The sequence below is a fragment of the Ovis canadensis genome, chromosome 18, assembly GCF_042477335.2.
Source record: "Ovis canadensis isolate MfBH-ARS-UI-01 breed Bighorn chromosome 18, ARS-UI_OviCan_v2, whole genome shotgun sequence".
In the NCBI taxonomy this organism is placed as follows: domain Eukaryota; kingdom Metazoa; phylum Chordata; class Mammalia; order Artiodactyla; family Bovidae; genus Ovis; species Ovis canadensis.
In genome coordinates this window covers 60,482,327-60,500,493 of record NC_091262.1, presented here as the reverse complement: position 1 = coordinate 60,500,493, position 18,167 = coordinate 60,482,327, and the positions used below count along the sequence as shown (strand labels likewise).

The 18,167-nt window shown below is 40.4% G+C and overlaps 1 protein-coding gene across 4 annotated transcripts in view; it reads left to right on the top strand.

Annotated features, from left to right (window-relative positions):
- SLC25A21 (solute carrier family 25 member 21) overlaps nt 1-18,167 on the top strand; it is a 554,176-nt gene that overhangs the window by 492,636 nt on the left and 43,373 nt on the right. For all 4 annotated transcript variants that reach the window (XM_069558765.1, XM_069558763.1, XM_069558764.1 and 1 more), the window contains 2 exons: nt 7,788-7,847; nt 11,820-11,927. In XM_069558765.1, the coding sequence (XP_069414866.1) occupies nt 7,788-7,847; nt 11,820-11,927 (168 nt within the window). The remainder of the gene's footprint in view (nt 1-7,787; nt 7,848-11,819; nt 11,928-18,167) is intronic.

Sequence of the window (18,167 nt, the reverse complement as noted above, 5' to 3'; positions counted from 1 at the left end):
AATCAAACCACAGTAGCCACAAAAGAGCTTGGACTTTTTCTCAAGGCAATGCATAAACTTGCCTTTGGAGCAATAATTAGTAAAGAGAGAGAGGAGAGGAGGGAGGAGGGGTAGAAAAACCTTCCCTAAATCATTCTCATTTTATATACAGAATGAACTAATACATTATATTTCTTTGTGTGTGGTTCTTATATAACCCATTTATTTGGTGTGCTAACTTCATTTTTCCACCCTGGTCTCCTCTGTTAAATTATTCTATACTTGTTTTTACAAAATTACTAGCAATCCTTCTACTACATTGATTTCCATTCTTTAATCACAGAACTATGGAGTTTTTTTAAGATTTTTTTCTTTAATGTAGACCATTTTAAATGTACTGGATCTGTTACAATATTGCTTCTGTTTCCTGTTTTGGTGTTTTGGCCACAAGGCATGTGGGATCTTAACTCCCTGACCAGGAATCAAACTCGCAACCCCTGCATTGAAACATGAAGTCTCCACCACTGGACCGCCAGGGAAGTCCCTCCTATGGAGGTTTATGTACTCCTTGCTGGTTCAGTATCTGGATATGAACATGGAGATCTAGCAGGACCTCCAGGGGAAAGTGAAAGTGAAAGTCACTCAGTCGTGTCCAACTCTTTGTGACCCCATGGACTGTTCCCTTCTCCAGGGGATCTCCCCAACCCAGGGATCGAACCCAGGTCTCCCACAATGCAGGCGGATTCTTTACCAGCTGAGCCACTGGGGAAGCCTCCTGATCTAGCAGGACCTCCAAAGGAAAAAGAAATAAATCTGATCATGCTTTTTTCTAAGTTCTTTCAGACAGAAGTCCTGATCACAGTGACTCTGATGGCATTGTCCCCTCCCCCACACCACCGCCATCACCAAATACAGCTTTGCCTTTCCATAATAAAGATAACATAAACTTAAAGACTTCCTCTCCAACTGATGACATAAAGCTTTTTTCTCACACATTACTCAATTTGTATGCCCAACATTCCTGAAAGGTAAGAGAAAGCAGCTTATATGCTTATACTCAGTTAATTAAGATGACTGGGTTAAAAATTATGATTTTTAAAAAACCAACGTATATACACAGACATCAAAGTTTTACTCATGTGAAAATGGAGATTTAATAAGATTCCATTCCGGTCTAGAGTGCAGAAAGCAAAGCTTTAAAATGTTTTTCCTCTATAAATTCACCTCTTCATTGCTATAGTTTTTGTGATTTTATATTATTACTTCAATACAAATTTCATTATAAGGATCTGAATCGCAATAGAGAATCTGGAAAAAGTTCACCAAAGTACGCAAGAGGGCTGAATTGAATTATGAAATGGCTTCACTTGATAAAAGATTGCCCAAGTAAACAAACAGAGCATACTTCCTGTTCAAGGAAAGTCACTTTGTCTCCACGGAATAATATATTCATTTGTTCAGAGTTTTACATGTATAAATAAAGTAAACTGTAATTACAGTTTTTCCTGGAATACTTTTCCTTAATACTATATGTTGGAGACAATTTAAGCTTTTAGAGGATTAACGTTTATCAATGTTGAGCAGTCTTTTATGGGAGAAAAAAAAATTGAGCTTTACAAAACTGAGCTAGTCTCAACTTTAAAAAAACAATGCTCCCTGCCAGAACAATGGTTAACAGATGAACTTTTGGGCAACTGGATATGGTGTATGTGTCCCAGACATCTTGTTTCAAGTAGATTTTACCTTAAAATTATTGAGACATATGGTAAGTATGTTGGCTTTTTAAGTATGGCTTTGAGTTAAGTGTATCTTTGCCAGATGGATAGCACCAGTTTTTCAACACAATTTATGAAAACATTCCTTTTATAGATATTTATCTTAGGATTTGTGAGGAAAATGATCATCTGATTGCAACGATTTCATACATCATAAACTGCTTTATTGTATGCCCTCACAGTTTACTTTGAAAAAATATTCAGGCCATAGATATATACACACATGTATACATATGTATATATGGTCTCTGAAATTATGTATATATATGTGTATATAGAGAGAGAAATAGATAAGGTCTAGAAACAGATAATTTTTGTCTGTACTTTATTCTTTGAATGAATTTCAGCATTAAAATAATAATATTCATTGATGCTAAATAAATGAAACTCCCCTTCACAAACAGAGACAGAATTAGTATTGCTGTTAGCAAAAGGAAATGAAGACTCTGAAAGAGACCAGTTGGTTGCTCAGAGATGGCAGGCACTACGTGCTGGATTCCAGGATCTAGTTTTGAACATCACAGGTCTGGAAACACCATCAGTTCATGGTCAGACTCTCAGGGACTGCTTAATGCCATCCAAACTCACAAAATATTATATATTGTGAAGTCTTCTTGTTCACCACTGTATCCTTTACACTTATCACAGTGCCTACGAGTAGATATTACATGGATATTAGATGAATAAATGAAACGTGTAACAGGAACTTCCCTGGTGGCTCAGTGGTAAAGAATCTGCCTGCAATGCAGAAGACCCGGGTTCAATCCTGGGTTGGGAAGATCCCCTGGAGAAGGAAATGGCTATCCGTGCCTGTAGAATCCCATGGACAGAGGAGCCTGGAGGGCTACAGTCCATGTGGTCACAAAGAGTCAGACACAACTGAGCGAATAGCACTTTCACTTTCATGTAACAAGAAACAGAAAGAAAATTTATTACTTTATAACAGGAGAATTCCTGTCCTGTTCCCCCAAATTCCCACATCTACTATTCAGAGTTTCCGAAAGGCCGAGACTTCCATTTCCAGCCAAGATGAAGTCACAGGGACCAGATTTACTCTGCTGCCTGAAACAGCAAAAACAGAAAATGAACAAAATATATGAAACCAGAATATTTTTAAGACACTGGACATGAAACAAAGAGGGAGAGTCATACCTGAGATGCAAAACAGATGAGATGTGCCCTGCAAATTGCCCCAACTCACTGCCTTGAGTTCTCAGCTCACGAATACACAGGAGAAATCCAGTTGACTGCCTCAACCATTGGACTCCCTGGGTTGAGAAAGAGCTGAGAAGCTAGGAGGGAAAGGCATCTAGAGTTCGCAGGACAGAGCACCAGACAAAGAGAGATCTGCATAGAGAGAGACACCTAAGATCTGCAGAGGGACAGCTCCAGGATCCAGCTGACCAGGGCACACGTGAGGAAACTAGCGAGGCCTGGAAAGACTGGTCAGAAGGATTCGCGGGAACAGTGCTGGGCAGTCACACAGGACTGGGAATAGTGCCTGTTACCACCAACCAAACTGGGAGGCTTCAAAATGTATAGGGCATTGAGAGCGGTACCCAGAAGGGTTTGCTTCTGTGATGGGGAATAGTCAGTCCTAGTCTGGGCACTTCTCAAGGCCTACTTGTTAAAAGTATGACCCAAATGGATCAGACTGTTTCCCTGTAATGTAACTGCCTCTCAGAACAGATGATCTGAGAGGTCAGCTTAATCATCAAAATGTTTAGTGAGCAATGAAAGTACCCTTCAGAGGGCTGGGTCACCCAGGTAAACCGTGCTCACCTCCCCTGTCCAACCACAGCTTGACACTTCTCCAGGGACCACACAGCCTGTCCTCCAGGTCCAATCCCTCTCCCAGCCAGACTACCAATTTAAAGGTTCCAGTAGATAGATTATGTATACCATAGTAATTTGGATTTCAGATTTTATATTCAAGATTCCCAAAACCCTGACTGACTATAAAGGTTTTCTAAACTCTTTACTACACATTTGCATGACTTTGAATAGGTAACATTACTACATGTTGTTGTTATTATTCAGTTGCTAAATCATGTCCAACTCTTTGCAATGCCATGGACTGTAGCACTCCAGACTCCTCTGTCCTTCACTATTTCCAGTGATGCCATCCAACCATCTCATCCTCTGTCAGGCCCTTCTCCTCCTGCCCTCAATCATTCCAAGCATCAGGGTCTTTTCCAATGAGTAGCTCTTGACATTAGGTGGCCGAAGTATTGGGGCTTCAACATGTTGACTCTCCTAATTTCATCCTTGAAGAGTGTAATCTCATATCTTATGTGATAGAGTAACTTTATCACTTCTCTGACTAAATATTATGGAGGCAATAAAGGATTAGTGCTGCATAGAAAGGAATTAAAACAACAATTAATCGAGTTCTTAAGAATATAGTCTAGTATACTATCTTTTAAACTTTACACATGGGAGACATTCAATAAATATCTGTTGAATGAGTGAATATTTTTAGCTAATAATGGGTTTCACATTGTAATGACATTACATTATTTTAATATTGTTGGAAATCCATTTTAAAAGATTTTAACTTTTCCTTTCTTGAGATATTGTTTTATTTATATTCAGTAATTTAGACTTTGATCGCAAAGGTAGAAATTAAGACAAGTTTGTTTTTTTTTAAGTTCAAAGCACTATTTCTTTCATAGAATATGTAATATATATTGTTCATTACTTTTGGTTTAATCTATTAGCAACTTATCACTGATCTATGAGGCTTCTTTACTGCCAGGAACCTGAATTACTTCATCCCAGCCATAACCAGAATCTTCCAGGCAGACTGCTGATGAGTACCAACCAGCTAGTGGTAGCTTCTCTTTTTTTTTTTTTTTTTAACAGTTTTAGAAATGGGAACATGAAAAGCCTAGAATTGCCCCAAAGTGTAGACTTGGAATTCCCTGTGAAAACTGCTTAGAGTTATAGGTCAAGTCCAGGATTCCCTGGTAGCTCAGCTGGTAAAGATTTCACCTGCAATGCAGGAGACCCTGGTTCGATTCCTGAGTTGGGAAGATCCCCTGGAGAAGGGATAGCTACCCATTCCAGTATTCTTGGGCTTCCTTGGTGGCTCAGACAGTGAAGAATCAGCCTGCAGTGCAGGAGACCTGGGTTTTATCCCTGAGTTGGGAAGATTCCCTGGAGGAGGGCATGGCAGCCCACTCCAGCATTCTTACCTGGAGAATCCCCAAGGACAGAGGAGCTTGATGGGCTACAGTCCATGGGGTCACAAAGAGTAGGACATGGCTGAGCGACTAAGCACAGCCCAGCACATCAAGTCCATGTTCTCACCCTTCTTCGAGATCTCTTTGGTCTATCATTTCTTTTCATGACAAAAAGTCAGAAAGGAAAAACGCATACTCACCCTGGAAGGGAACAAGGGAATGAGGCATTCTGCGAGGTCCATCCTCTCCCAGAACTTCCTGAACTCATATGGACCCCTTAGAGCATGTTTCCAAAATATAGGCCATGACCTGTGAGCTCTGAAATCAATTTAGTGGGTCACCAGAAAAAGATTTCTGATGAAATAGAGTAGAAACAGAATGCATTACACATAGTGAAGGGGTAAACATTGTTTTACGGCAGTGTTTTGTTCCAGTTATAAATGTGTGTGTGTGCGGCATGCATGTATGAACCTGAGTTGGGTAAATAATTTTTACTTAGATTGTGGTCAAACTCTGTGGGAGAGGGAGAGGGTGGGATGATTTGGAAGAATGGCATTGAAACATGTATAATATCATATAAGAAACGAATCGCCAGTCCAGGTTCGATGCAAGATACAGGATGGTCGGGGCTGGTGCACTGGGATGACCCAGAGGGGTGGTACGGGGAGGGAGGTGGGAGTGGGGTTCAGGATGGGGAACACGTGTACGCCCGTGGTGGATTCATGTTGATGTATGGCAAAACCAATACAGTATTGTAAAGAAATTAGCCTCCAATTAAAATAAATAAATTTAAATTTAAAAAAAAGTTTGAAATCTTCTGCCTTGAGGAACTCAGCTTCCAGGGTCAGGGAAGGCAAGAAGATTTCAGCAGGAAAAAAATTCTAGCACAGAGAATCTCTTCCCAAACCACTAAAAATCATGGCTCAGCTGTGAGTAGTGCAGTATAGTGGTTGAGAGCAAATTCAGGCTTTGGAGTCAGACGTAGTGAGAAACCTCAATCCTTTGACTCCCTAGCTGCAGGACAGATATCTACAAATGGGAATCATGATTGCGATATAACCTGTCATATGGATTAAATGCAGTAGCCTGTGCAAAGGTCTTAGCATGTTTCCTGGACCACAGCAGGCTCTCGTGAATGATCCATGTCAATGAGGAATCTATGGTTCCTTTAGTCCCAAAGTGAAGAAAGGAAATGGAAACTAAGATTATCTGAAAGTCTCCTGTGTGCTGGGACTGTCAAGAAATCTTCCTCAAGTCCTTTTACTTAAAGACTACTCTAGAAGTGAAGTCTTGTGTCCTCGAGGTCAGAAAGGTCAAGCTATGCTTCCAGAGCTCAGTCAGGATTCAAACCTAGGACTGCTCATGTCAAAATCCACATAAAGTGATTATCAAAGAATCGTTATCATGATGACCATGAGAAGAGAGAAAAACCTAAATTATTTTTTGAACCCAAGACCATAACCCTTGTCCTTTTAATCATTTCTAGTACATCTTTCATCAAAACTGTGGTGGCTCCTGGTGTTACTAGTTGAACATCAGGATAGTTTCCGGGTTATTACCACCCACTAGATGGTTATTACCAAGAAGGCAGGGGTTTCTCCTTGTTTATGCTGCATCTCCAGTGTGTGAACCAAGAAATATTTGTCAAATCAGTGAAAGAATGAATTCCTGCTCTATGGACGTCTACATCCATAGGTGATCTAAAGGACCATAGCACAAAAATCATTCCTGAGTCTTTAAAAGAATCAATCTGTCTGATGATGTAAAGACCCTTGAACTGCCCAAAGATTCATGAGAGCCATGTCTACATGTAACTACCTCTCTCTAACAACAGAATATTATCTGGCTTTCAAATCTACATTTTTTTTCTTGCTCCATTGTACCGGGTTATAAAGTAATAAAGTAGAAGACATTTAAGACCATAAAATGCCCATGCCATTTCTGTAGTCTTGAGAATCAGACCCTAGCAGGGCCTAAGAGTGTGTTTTATCAGTGATTTTGGCAGGGTACCTAACAGAGAATCCAGGAGCAAAGCATCATGTTCAACCAGATTGTTGTCCAAAATGCATAGCATAGAAAGAGAGGAGAAAATTTTATTTGGGGCATATTATACAAAGTGACTGATTAGATTTGCCTCCATAGAAATCCCTTCACAGAGAAAATTATATTAAACATCAACTATTGAAAGAACCAACAAAATCTTCATCATCATCAACAGATTTTAAAGGGAAGATTAAACAGCTGTCTTTCTTCATTCAGATTGAGGACAGTTTTACTTTCAGGCAGGGGACAGATTAGATGTGTCCTTGTTGGGTCCTTTCCTAGTTTATCATGGCATCTTCATCATCATTGAGTGTTTAGAAATCCCATGGAACAGTAGAGATACACAGCAATATAAATGCGAGTTACAGCCTAGAAGTGGGTGTCTTTTATAAGGGGGTTAGAAAATTGGGCATTCACTGGGAAAGCAGGTCATAGAGAAAACATAGGACACCGAAGACTTCGGGTCTCTATGCCTATAATTTTGAATCACTGCCATAAAAAAGAAGTCTATTGATGTCTAGGGAAACTGAAAATGGTCATGGTAAATGGCAGCTGTATGGTTCATTTACTGCTATAAAGGATTCCATCAGCTCTTCTGTAGGTTATTATAGCTGCATTTAAAAATGTGAATGTTCAAGTAAGATTCAATAGCAACTACCCGAGACTGGATTAAAAACTGTGTTCGATGGTTTATCATTTTTTAAGTCGCTAGTGAATATAATGATTTACTAAAGAAATTTGAGTCAATTTAAAGGTTTGCTGCAGGAAATTGTTATAAATCTCTGAGTTTGGTTTTGTTTCACAGTTTTTCACCTTTGAGCAGTACAAGAAATTGCTTGGATATGTGTCTCTGTCACCAGCATTGGTAAGTGAGAGTATTTATTATACTTAAGTGTGTGTGTTATTTCATAAAGCAAAATCTGGAAACAAAAACCCTTTTGATTCCCCAAGCTCAGCTACTAAAATATGAATTTGAGTTATTCAATGTTCAGCTACTTGTTGAAAGCCATCTTCCTAATAACTCACAATTTAGCTATTTTATAGCTCCCAGTGATGAATTTATGATAATAATGATATGTGTGGAAAGGCACATATGAGATATGGTTAAGAATATAAAATAAAGGGTACATTTGTCAAAGACTCCTTTAAACCCCCAAAAATGCATGTGTTTACATACATACTACATATATCTATTTATGTGAAAGTCAATGTACCTAAAATTATTTCCTAACAGGTCACTTTTCCAGCTTTTGCTCAAGCTGTAGTAAGTCTAGGACTTCAGGTCACTCTGTGGTCAGATGCACTTTGAGGAGCCTTTTATAGTTGGGGACAATAGTGATCTTACAATGTCAGATCAACTATTACATAAAAGTCACTTGGTGATTTGAACATTTGTAGATACCACTCCTTTCTTTCTTAGTGATTTTGTTGCTTTTCACAAAACAAGTTAAATTATATTGGCCAAGTATGTTGTATGAGTACAGCGAGAACCCCAGAAAGAGCCAGTGCAATAATTTCTCCTCAAAGTCTGCAAAACAAGACTAAACTAAACTAAATCTACCTTGGCCCTCCAAGTGACAACATGCTTTCTAACCTCTACGAATGTACCTTACAACGTACCTTCCATCCTCCAGTTTACCTGGCAGTTTACCAGCCAACGGGGTGGCATTCTGAGCTTCAGCTCTTTAGTTACTTTGCATGCTCAGATGCTTCAGTGTCCAACTCTTGGCGACCCTGTGGATCCTAGCCCACCAGGCTGCTCTGTCCATGGGATCCTCCAAGCAAGAATACTGGAGAGGGTTGCCATGTTCTCCCTCCAGGGGATCATCTGGATCCAGGAATTCAAAACTGTGCCTCCCACGGCTTTTGCATTGCAGGGGGATTCTTTACTGCTGAGCCACCGGGGAAGCGTTTCCCCGGTGGCTCAGCAGTAAAGAATCCCCTTGCAATGCAGGAGACGTGGGTTCTACCCCTGGGTCTGGAAGATCCCCTGGAGAAGGAAATGGCAACCCACTCCAGTATTCTTGCCTGGGAAATCCCATGGACAGAGGAGCCTGGCGGGCTACAGTCTGTGGGGTTGCAAAATAGACATGACTGAGCAACTAAAGAACACCAAAGATTGATTAAGAATTAGCTGCTATTTAAAAAAAAAAAAAATCATACATGCTCCCTTTCTAGGAAGGCTCCAGTTAAGAAACCCAATAGTGTTGCTTTGTGTTACGACAAGGAAACCTCTGGTCCAGGCTCCTGCTTAAACAAAGGGGCTGTGAGGAGGCCTCTCATGGAAGGAGAAGTGGTAGCATGAGTCCTAAAATTAATTTATTCCTCAGTGTCTTCCCTGAATGTCTCCCTTCACTTTGGAAACATCTTGTTAAGAAGAAGATGGTTTCCAGAGGGTCAGCTGGGTGTTCCTGGGTAGAGCACCTGTAGCATGTGAGAGACCATGCTTCTCTCTTGATAACTCAAAAAGAAAAGCATTTGGCCACTCCAGATCCTTTCACTGGATTCATGCAAACTGTATACGGTTTTTCTCTTTTCCTGACCTCATTTGTTTCAGTTTCCCTTTGATACAGCTAGACACTTAAACAGCCTTGAATGTCCCTTGGTGCTCTCCCTTGAAAAGCCTGGGAGGCTGGGAACCTGACAGTTAGCGCTGTCTCTGGAACAACCAGAGTAACATGATATGCTGATAGCTGATCAATGCTTTTGACAAGGGACGCTGAACACTAGTTCTGACAGCAAATGTAGCTGAGTTTTATAGAAGAACAAAAAAGTGAATTACTTGGAAGTTGCATGTAGTAATAAAAACCTGAACATCTGGATTTTAGCTTTTTTCAGTCAGAGGAGTTTGGGACTAGTATTTTTTCTTTTTCTTCTGCTTTTGGCTTCCATGATGGGAGTCTGAGATAAATGAATAAAGTATTTGGTCTGTTACCCTATACAGATATGTTTAAAATTGTGATGAAGGGGCATTAAAAGAAAAATTGTTAGTTATTCTCTCCTGAAATCTGTGTAAAATCTTGTTCTTCCTCTTTGTGCAACAGTGACAGTGGTTTTTAGTAACAGTAGCAGCAATTTACAAGAGGCTTTCACACATGATTTTGACCTTCATAATAATCTTATTAAATACAAAGATTAGATATTATAGTCTCCATTTTACAGATGAGAAAACTGTGGCATAAAAAATTCATTTTTTTTTCATGAAAAGGCATTTTATTTTAAATATAGTAATGTGTACACATCAATCCCAAACCCCCAAGTTATCCCTCCCCTCCTCCCTTCCCCTCTGGTAATAATGTTTGTTCTCTAAGTATGTGAATCTGTTTCTGTTTTGTAAATAAGTTCATTTGTATCACTTTTTTTTTTTTTTTAGATTCCAAATATAAGTGATATCCTATGAGATTTGTCTTTGTTTGACACATTTCGCTTAGTGGTAATTTCCAGGTCCATCCATGTTCTTGCAAATGGAAGTATTTCATTCTTTTTAATGGCTGAGTCATATTCCATTGTATGTACCACATTGCCTTTAAAAGATTCATTTATACAGAGTTGCCGCTGACACACGTGTTGTTTTTGTGTGAATTATGAAAAGGTGCTCCTTTCTCCTGACTAATGGCTTTCCAGAACTCCCACTTGGCAAATAGGGTGCAGGGTGATTTCAGCCTCCACATGCACCTATGTGCGTAAACTACTGTACATGGCAGCTTTGGTCACACAGCCAATAAGATGGCAGAATCACAACCTAAACCCAGACCCCCTGGCCCTGGATCCTGCCCTGGTTCCATCTTGCCTCCCCTTCTAAGGATACAGAACATTGTTTTCTCCCTTTTCTCTTTTCGTCTCCTATTACAGACTCCTAATAAGAGCTTCTGTTCTTTACTCTTCATTGGCTTCTTTCTTCTCCTAGTTGTATATAGTATAACTTCTCCTGGAGTTTGAGCTTCAGCTCTAAAGAATTATTTTTTCCAACATCTGTTTGAAGGCTTGAAACTTTGTTTTATTTTGTTTTCCTGCCAAGTATGTGTGTTTTAATAGTTGTAGTTATTTAAGTTTCTGAAAAAAACCCTTCAGCATTCTATTCAGAAGAAAATTCTAAAAGTTGTTCTTTCCTAGTGCAGAAATTCTTAACAGGTAGAAAATAACTCGAGACACAGTTACCTTTTGCTGAATGTTCTAGATTTCATTTGAGCCCTTCAAGACAACCTAGCAATTTCTGACCTCAACTTTTATCCCTCAGCTTCTAGGTCTGGAAGAATAGGGCTCAATTTAAAAAAAACAGATAAAGGAAGAATTTTAAAATGATTTTTTGTTTCTTAACTTCCTAGAATAGTGACTCTAAGAATGTGGCTATATATTTAAATATTTTCAACCATACTCTTTGGTTACCTGAAATTTACTTTTTATAAACATTTTATTGCTGGTTCTGCTCCTTGAATTTTTTATATGCTCGCTGAATGTGTTTAAGCAGTTGTTTAAAAACGAAGCTCTCCTTTTACTAAGTCAAACTCTTAATTGTTACATGCGCAGATGTTTTAGTATCCACCTTAAATACATAAAACAACCTTGCTTTTCATTAAAGGACAAAGTCATTGTTGATGGGGCTTTGACGTTTTATTTTGAATTGTTAGGATGTGGTTTGTGGCTTCTGTAATTTCTGCTTCACGAATTGTCAGCATCGAATCAAGATCTAAAGCTGTTTAGTAATGGTATATGGTGCATTTATGTGAGTTTCTCCATTCTCATTATAACATTCAGCTGCATAGTGTAATGAGTAAGATGTTTAACCTCATACACATGATAACTTGTTTTAAAGTATTGATTGACTTAATTTTTCTAGACATTTGCCGTTGCTGGACTGGGATCTGGACTAACAGAAGCCATCGTGGTCAACCCTTTTGAGGTAGTAAAAGTTGGCTTGCAAGCCAATCGGAACAAATTTACAGAGGTAATCATTTAACGTTTTCCTATTGTTGAGGGAATGTAAAAAATTATTTTTCAGTATATAGTATAAAATTATGAACCCTTCTCCTAGCCACTTGTTAAAGCCATACTAGCTTATTGGTTTGTTTTTTTTTTTTTTCCATACTAGCTTATTGTTAAGGAAGTAGCGTAAGAAAAAGTCAAACTTCTTCCACAGGAAAGTGCTAACAAAAAAGCACTAAAGTCTGATGGACAAACACGTTTAGACATTTTTATTTTAGAGTTGCAATGAAATGTATAATGACTTACTTGGAAATATTTTCTCTGCTTTTGGCAAAACCTCTATTTCACATTTTACTAGAATAGACTGTAGCAAAAAACCACTGAGGTGATAATATTGTCGTGCTTTTTTAAATAAAAATTATGAAATCATTTTTTCAAAATTACTTCATTCCCTACTCCACCCACTGCCTTCCCCCAAAGATTCTGATAATCTGTCAAGCTTGTCCTTTGGTTAAATCTGAATGAGGGGGTTACTAAACCTGAGTAGACGTCGCCACGTGGACAATGATGGGTCTTGACATTTAATCACTGGTACATGATGTTCCATGAAGACAGCTTCCCTTGGTCTGTGCTGCCTTCACTTCCTTCCAGTTGCCTAATAATTCCCTTTAAACCACCAAGTCCAATTGTTCTTCTTTATTCTTTTGGGTGCCAAGCCGAAGGTAGGAAAAAAATAAGGAGATTGGCAGTTGAAGTCCTTTCTTAGCATTTGAATTTACTTCCACAACTGGGTAGCATGTGGTATAAATTGGTCTAGAGGTTCTGCTGACCTGAATTTCTCTGTAGAAAAGCTCCCCTGCCTACCACTTAAGCAGCTGCTAATGGGTGGAGACCCCGCTCACTCCCACCCCACTTCCTGTCTGCTGATACTGCCTAAGAGCTCTCTGGCAGCTTCCTGAGCAGAGCTATGGGAGACAGAGCCCTACTCACCTTAGCTGCCAAGGCCTACGGAGGACAGGGCTGGGCTACTACAGCTCCTCAGATGAGGTCAGTCCTAATTAAGGGAGATTTTTTTTTAAGTTTCAAAAGGTTGTCCTAATTGCAGAGATACACAGCACTTTAGAAAAGGCTGAGAATTCCTGTATTGCCCTACTCCGTTTCTGTTTTGCTTTTTCTCTATTCTTCCTTGAATGATGGGAAAGATGGCAGGGACCAGAAGGAAATAAAAAGAAACACTTCTCCAATGTCCTATCAATATGGAGCATTTAAGACAGCCCCCATGGAATCTGCTCAAGGAAAATTTGATTGTTAGACAGGGAGAATTACCAGCTAGGAGAATTGGAGCTCCCCATTCAGTGTCCTATTTTACCTACTGGGAAGCATGTCTTGGGGCAGGAAGGAGTGAGCAAAAGAATACACAGGCCTTCCAACTGCAGTCCTTCATCAAGACAGCGTGTAAGTAAAGAAACACAAAATGGGACAGAGCACCAAGAAGCAGTCACAGGAGTGAAAATGACGAATTATCATAGCACTCCTGCTCTCACCTAATGTTCTTTTTCTCTGCTCTGCCTTCAAGGAGGTTCTGCACTGAGGCCATGTAAGCCCTGGTTATGTTGTGCATGTGCCAAGGCCTTGCTAGAACACATTAAATGCCCTTGCAGCCCAACACAAGAATGCTGCATGTGCCCGTGGGCCTGGTTCATTGACCAAGTGTGGTCTGTGTAAATTGTTGGTGTATATGCAACTGTTTTTTTTTAAGTTGGGGAGAGAGAGGAACTTGTTTGGTGTTGTTTCTTTTGCAGAATTCACTAAACTGCATTCAGAATTCATTTACTTAGACAAAATACAATCTATTGGGTTCCTTATAAAATGTTTGTCGTATTACATCAACTAGTCAGAACGTAGTAACAGAGGGATCACATAGGTCACAGGTGTCAGCATTTATTTCCAGCAGTTATCAGGATTCAGTAGCTGATCAGAGGTGACACTTTGTAGGCAATATTGATCAAATTGAAAAGTAATGCATAGTCACCCAGCATAAAGTATTGGGGCTATCCCTATTACGAAAAAAACTGAGAGAAAGAAGTGACATGATAAAAACAGCATATTTCAGATCTAGTCATTTAAAACCAACTACCCTTTCAGAGAAGGCAATGGCACCCCACTCCAGTACTCTTGCCTGGAAAATCCCATGGGCAGAGGAGCCTGGTAGGCTGCAGCCCATGGGGTCGCAAAGAGTCGGACACAACTGAGCAACTTCACTTTCATTTTTCACTTTCATGCATTGGAGAAGGAAATGGCAACCACTCCAGTGTTCTTGCCTGGAGAATCCCAGGGACGGGGGAGCCTGGTGGGCTGCCATCTATGGTGTCGCACAGAGTTGGACACCGCTGAAGCCACTTTGCAGCTTAGCAGTGCCATTTTGGGCAAGTGCAGATTGAGAGCAAGAGGAGAAGGGGATGACAGGGAATGAGATGGTTGGATGGCATCACTGACTCAATGGACATGAGTTTGAGCAAACTCCAGGAGATAGTGAAGGACAGGGTAGCCTGGTGTGCTACAGTCCATGGGGTCACAAAGAGTCAGACACAACTTAGTAACTGAACAACAGCAAATGTGATAATATATACAAAGGTCTTAACAGAGTCTGGTACATTATAGGCACTCAACCAATAACAATTTCTAGATGTAAATTGATCCTAGAAACACTTAAGGTTTACTAAATAGATTTATCTTGAGATATGTTCCAGTTAATAGTAACAGCCCACTCCAGTTGTGGGTGTAAAAACAGCTTACTGGGCAATGGTTCCCTTAGGTCATTCCCAACTGACAATACAATCCATTTAGGTAAATTCTTAAGGGAAGGCAGCCCAGTTTCATTACCTACTGAGGTCTTTAAACTCAAAGGAGGTCTGTTATCATAAACAGTAGTAGTTGGCTATCTGTTTACTGTAAATAACTTGCGTGTAGCAGCAGAAGTTTGAGAGGAAACTAAAAACATTTGAAGCCACTTTGGAAAGAGTTCTACCTCAATCAATATGTTCTTCCTTCAGAAGAGTCATATCAAGTAAGCATATATTCTTCATCATGTTTCATGGTCACCTCACCTGGAGGTTGTGAACGAAGCTTATTTTCAGCCTCTTCAGTCAATTACTAGCTATGATTTTTTAAAAAAAGAAGAAGAAGAAGATACCCCATGCCGAAGGCAAAGGAGAAGCCCCAGCAAGACAATAGCAGGGGCGAAATCACATTTAGAATCAAACCCCATATGCACCAGAGAAGTTCGGAGGGCTTAAACAAAACCTTGTGCACGCCAGGACCCAGACCCCACAGAGATTGAGCTAGACCAGTCCTTTAAGTGTTTGAGTGTCTCCCATGGAGGCACGGGTCATTGGTGGCTTGCCACATGGGCAGGGGCTCTGGGTGCCGCAGATCTGGGTGACACAGCATGTGGCTTCTTGGAGGAGGTCTCCATTAACCCCACCATAGAGCTGCAAGCAGACGACCCACACACTGCAGAATAATTATACCAAATAAATTCTGGCACTGTTAAGAAAGTTCTAGGACCCACAACAGATTTCCCAACCTGGGGATCTGGCAAAGGGACTGAGAATCCCCAGGGAATTTGACTTTGGAGGCCAGTGGGATTTGATTACTGTACTTCCACAGGATTGGGAAAACAGACTCTTGGAGGACAGAAACAAAACCTTTTGCAAAGCAGGACCCAGGAGAAAGGAGCAATGACCCCACAAGAGACTGACCCAGGCTTGCCTGTGAGTGTCCAAGAGTCTCCGGCAGAGACAGAGGTGGACAGTGGCCTGCTGCAGGGTCAGGGGCACTGAATACAGCAGTGCGTGCGCAAGACCTTTGGAAAGAGGTCCCCACTATCTTACTACCCCTGCCACAGCTTGGTCTCAGGTCAAACAACAGGGAGGAAACACAGCCCCACCCAGCAATAGAAAATTAGATTAAAGATTCACTGAGCATGGCCCTGCCCATCAGAACAAAACCCAGTTTCCCCCACAGTCAGTCTCTCCCATCAGAAGCTTCCATCAGAGGGCAGACAGAATGAAAACCACAATCACAGAAAACTAATCAAACTGATCGCTTGGACCACAGCCTTGTCTAACTCAGTGAAACTATGAGCCATGCCATGTAGAGCCACCCAAGATAAATGGGTCATGGTGGAGAGTTCTGACAAAACGTGGTTCACTAGAGAAAGAAAGAAAGAAAGAAAGAAAGAAAGTGAAGTTGCTCAGTCTTTCTTGTGTGACTCTTCGTGACCCCATGGACTGTAGCCTACCACGCTCCTCTGTCCATGGTATTTTCAAGGCAACAGTACTGGAGTGGGTTGCCATTTCCTTCTCCAGAGGATCTTCCCAAACCAGGGATCGAACCTGGGTCTCCCACATTGTAGGCAGACACTTTACCATCTAAGCCACCAGGTCCACTGGAGAAGGGAATGGCAAACCACTTCACTTATTCTTCCCTTGAGAACCTCATGAACAGTATGAAAAGACAAAAAGATATGCCACTAAAAGATGAAATACCAGGTCAGTAGGTGCCCAATATGCTACTGGAGAAGAAATAACTCCAGAAAGAATGAAGAGACAGAGCCAAAGCAAAAACGCCCAGTTGTGGATGTGACTGGTGATGGAAGTAAAGTCTGGTGCTGTAAAGAACAATATTGCATAGGAACCTGGAATGTTAGGTCCATGAATCAAGGTAGATTGGATGTGGTCAAACAGGAAATGGCAAGGGTGAACATTGACATTTTAGGAATCAGTGAACTGAAATGGACTGGAATGGGTGAATTTAAGTCAGATGACCATTGTATCTTCTACTGTGGGCAAGAATCCCTTAGAAGAAATGGAGTTGCCCTCATAGTAAGCAAGAGTCCAAAATGCAGTACTTGGATGCAACCTCAAAAACAACACAATGATCTCTGTTCGTTTCCAAGGCAAACCATTCAATACCTCAGTAATCCAAGTCTATGCCCCAACCACTAATCCGAAGAAGCTGAAGCTGAACTGTTCTATGAAGACCTAAAGACTTTCTAGAACTAACACCCAAAAAAGATGTCCTTTTCATCATAGGGGACTGGAATGCAAAAGTAGGAAGTCAAGAGATACCTGGAGTAACAGGCAAGTTTGGCCTTGGCATACAAAATGAAGCAGGGCAGAGGCTAACAGAGTTTGGCCAAGAGAATGCACTGGTCATAGCAAACACACTTTTCCAAAAACACAAGAGATAACTCTACATATGGTCAATACTGAAATCTGATTGATTATATTCTTTGCAACTGAAAATGGAGAAGCTCTATGCAGTCAACAAAAACAAGACCTAGAGCTAACTGTGGCTCAGATCATGAGCTCCTTATTGCAAAATTCAGACTTAAATTGAAGAAAGTAGTGGAAACCACTAGACCATTCAAGTATGATCTAAATCAAACCCCTTATGATTATACAGTGGAAGTGACAAATAGATTCAAGGGATTAGATCTGATAGACAGAGTGCCTGATGAACTATGGACAGCGTTTCATGACATTGTACAGGAGGCAGTGATCAAGACCATCCCCAAGAAAAAGAAATGCAGAAAGGAAAAATGGTTGTCTGAGGAGGCTTTACAAATAGCTGAGGAAAGAAGAGAAGCTAAAGACAAAGGAGAAAAGAAAAAATATACCCATCTGAATGCAGAGTTCCAAAGAATAGCAAGGAGAGAAAAGAAACCCTTCCTCAGTGATCAATGCAAAGAAATAGAGGGAAACAATAGAATGGGAGAGACTAGAGATCTCTTCAAGAAAATTAGAGATACCAAGGGAATATTCCATGCAAAGAGAGGCACAATAAAGGACAGAAATGGTATGGACCTAACAGAAGCAGAAGATATTAAGAAGAGGTGGAAAGAATACACAATAAGAACTATACAAAAAAGATCTTCATGACCCAGATAATCATGATGATGTGATCACTCACCTAAGAGCCAGACATCCTAGAATGTGAAGTCAAGTGGGCCTTAGAAAGCATCACTATGAACAAAGCTAGTGGAGGTGATGGAATTCCAGTTGAGCTATTTCAAATCCTGAAAGATGATGCTGTGAAAGTGCTGCACTCAATATGCCAGCAAATTTGGAAAACTCAGCAGTGGCCACGGGACTGGAAAAGGTCAGTTTTTATTCCAATTCCAAAGAAAGGCAATGCCAAAGAATGCTCAAACTACTGCACAATTGCAGTCATCTCACATGCTAGTAAAGTAATGCTC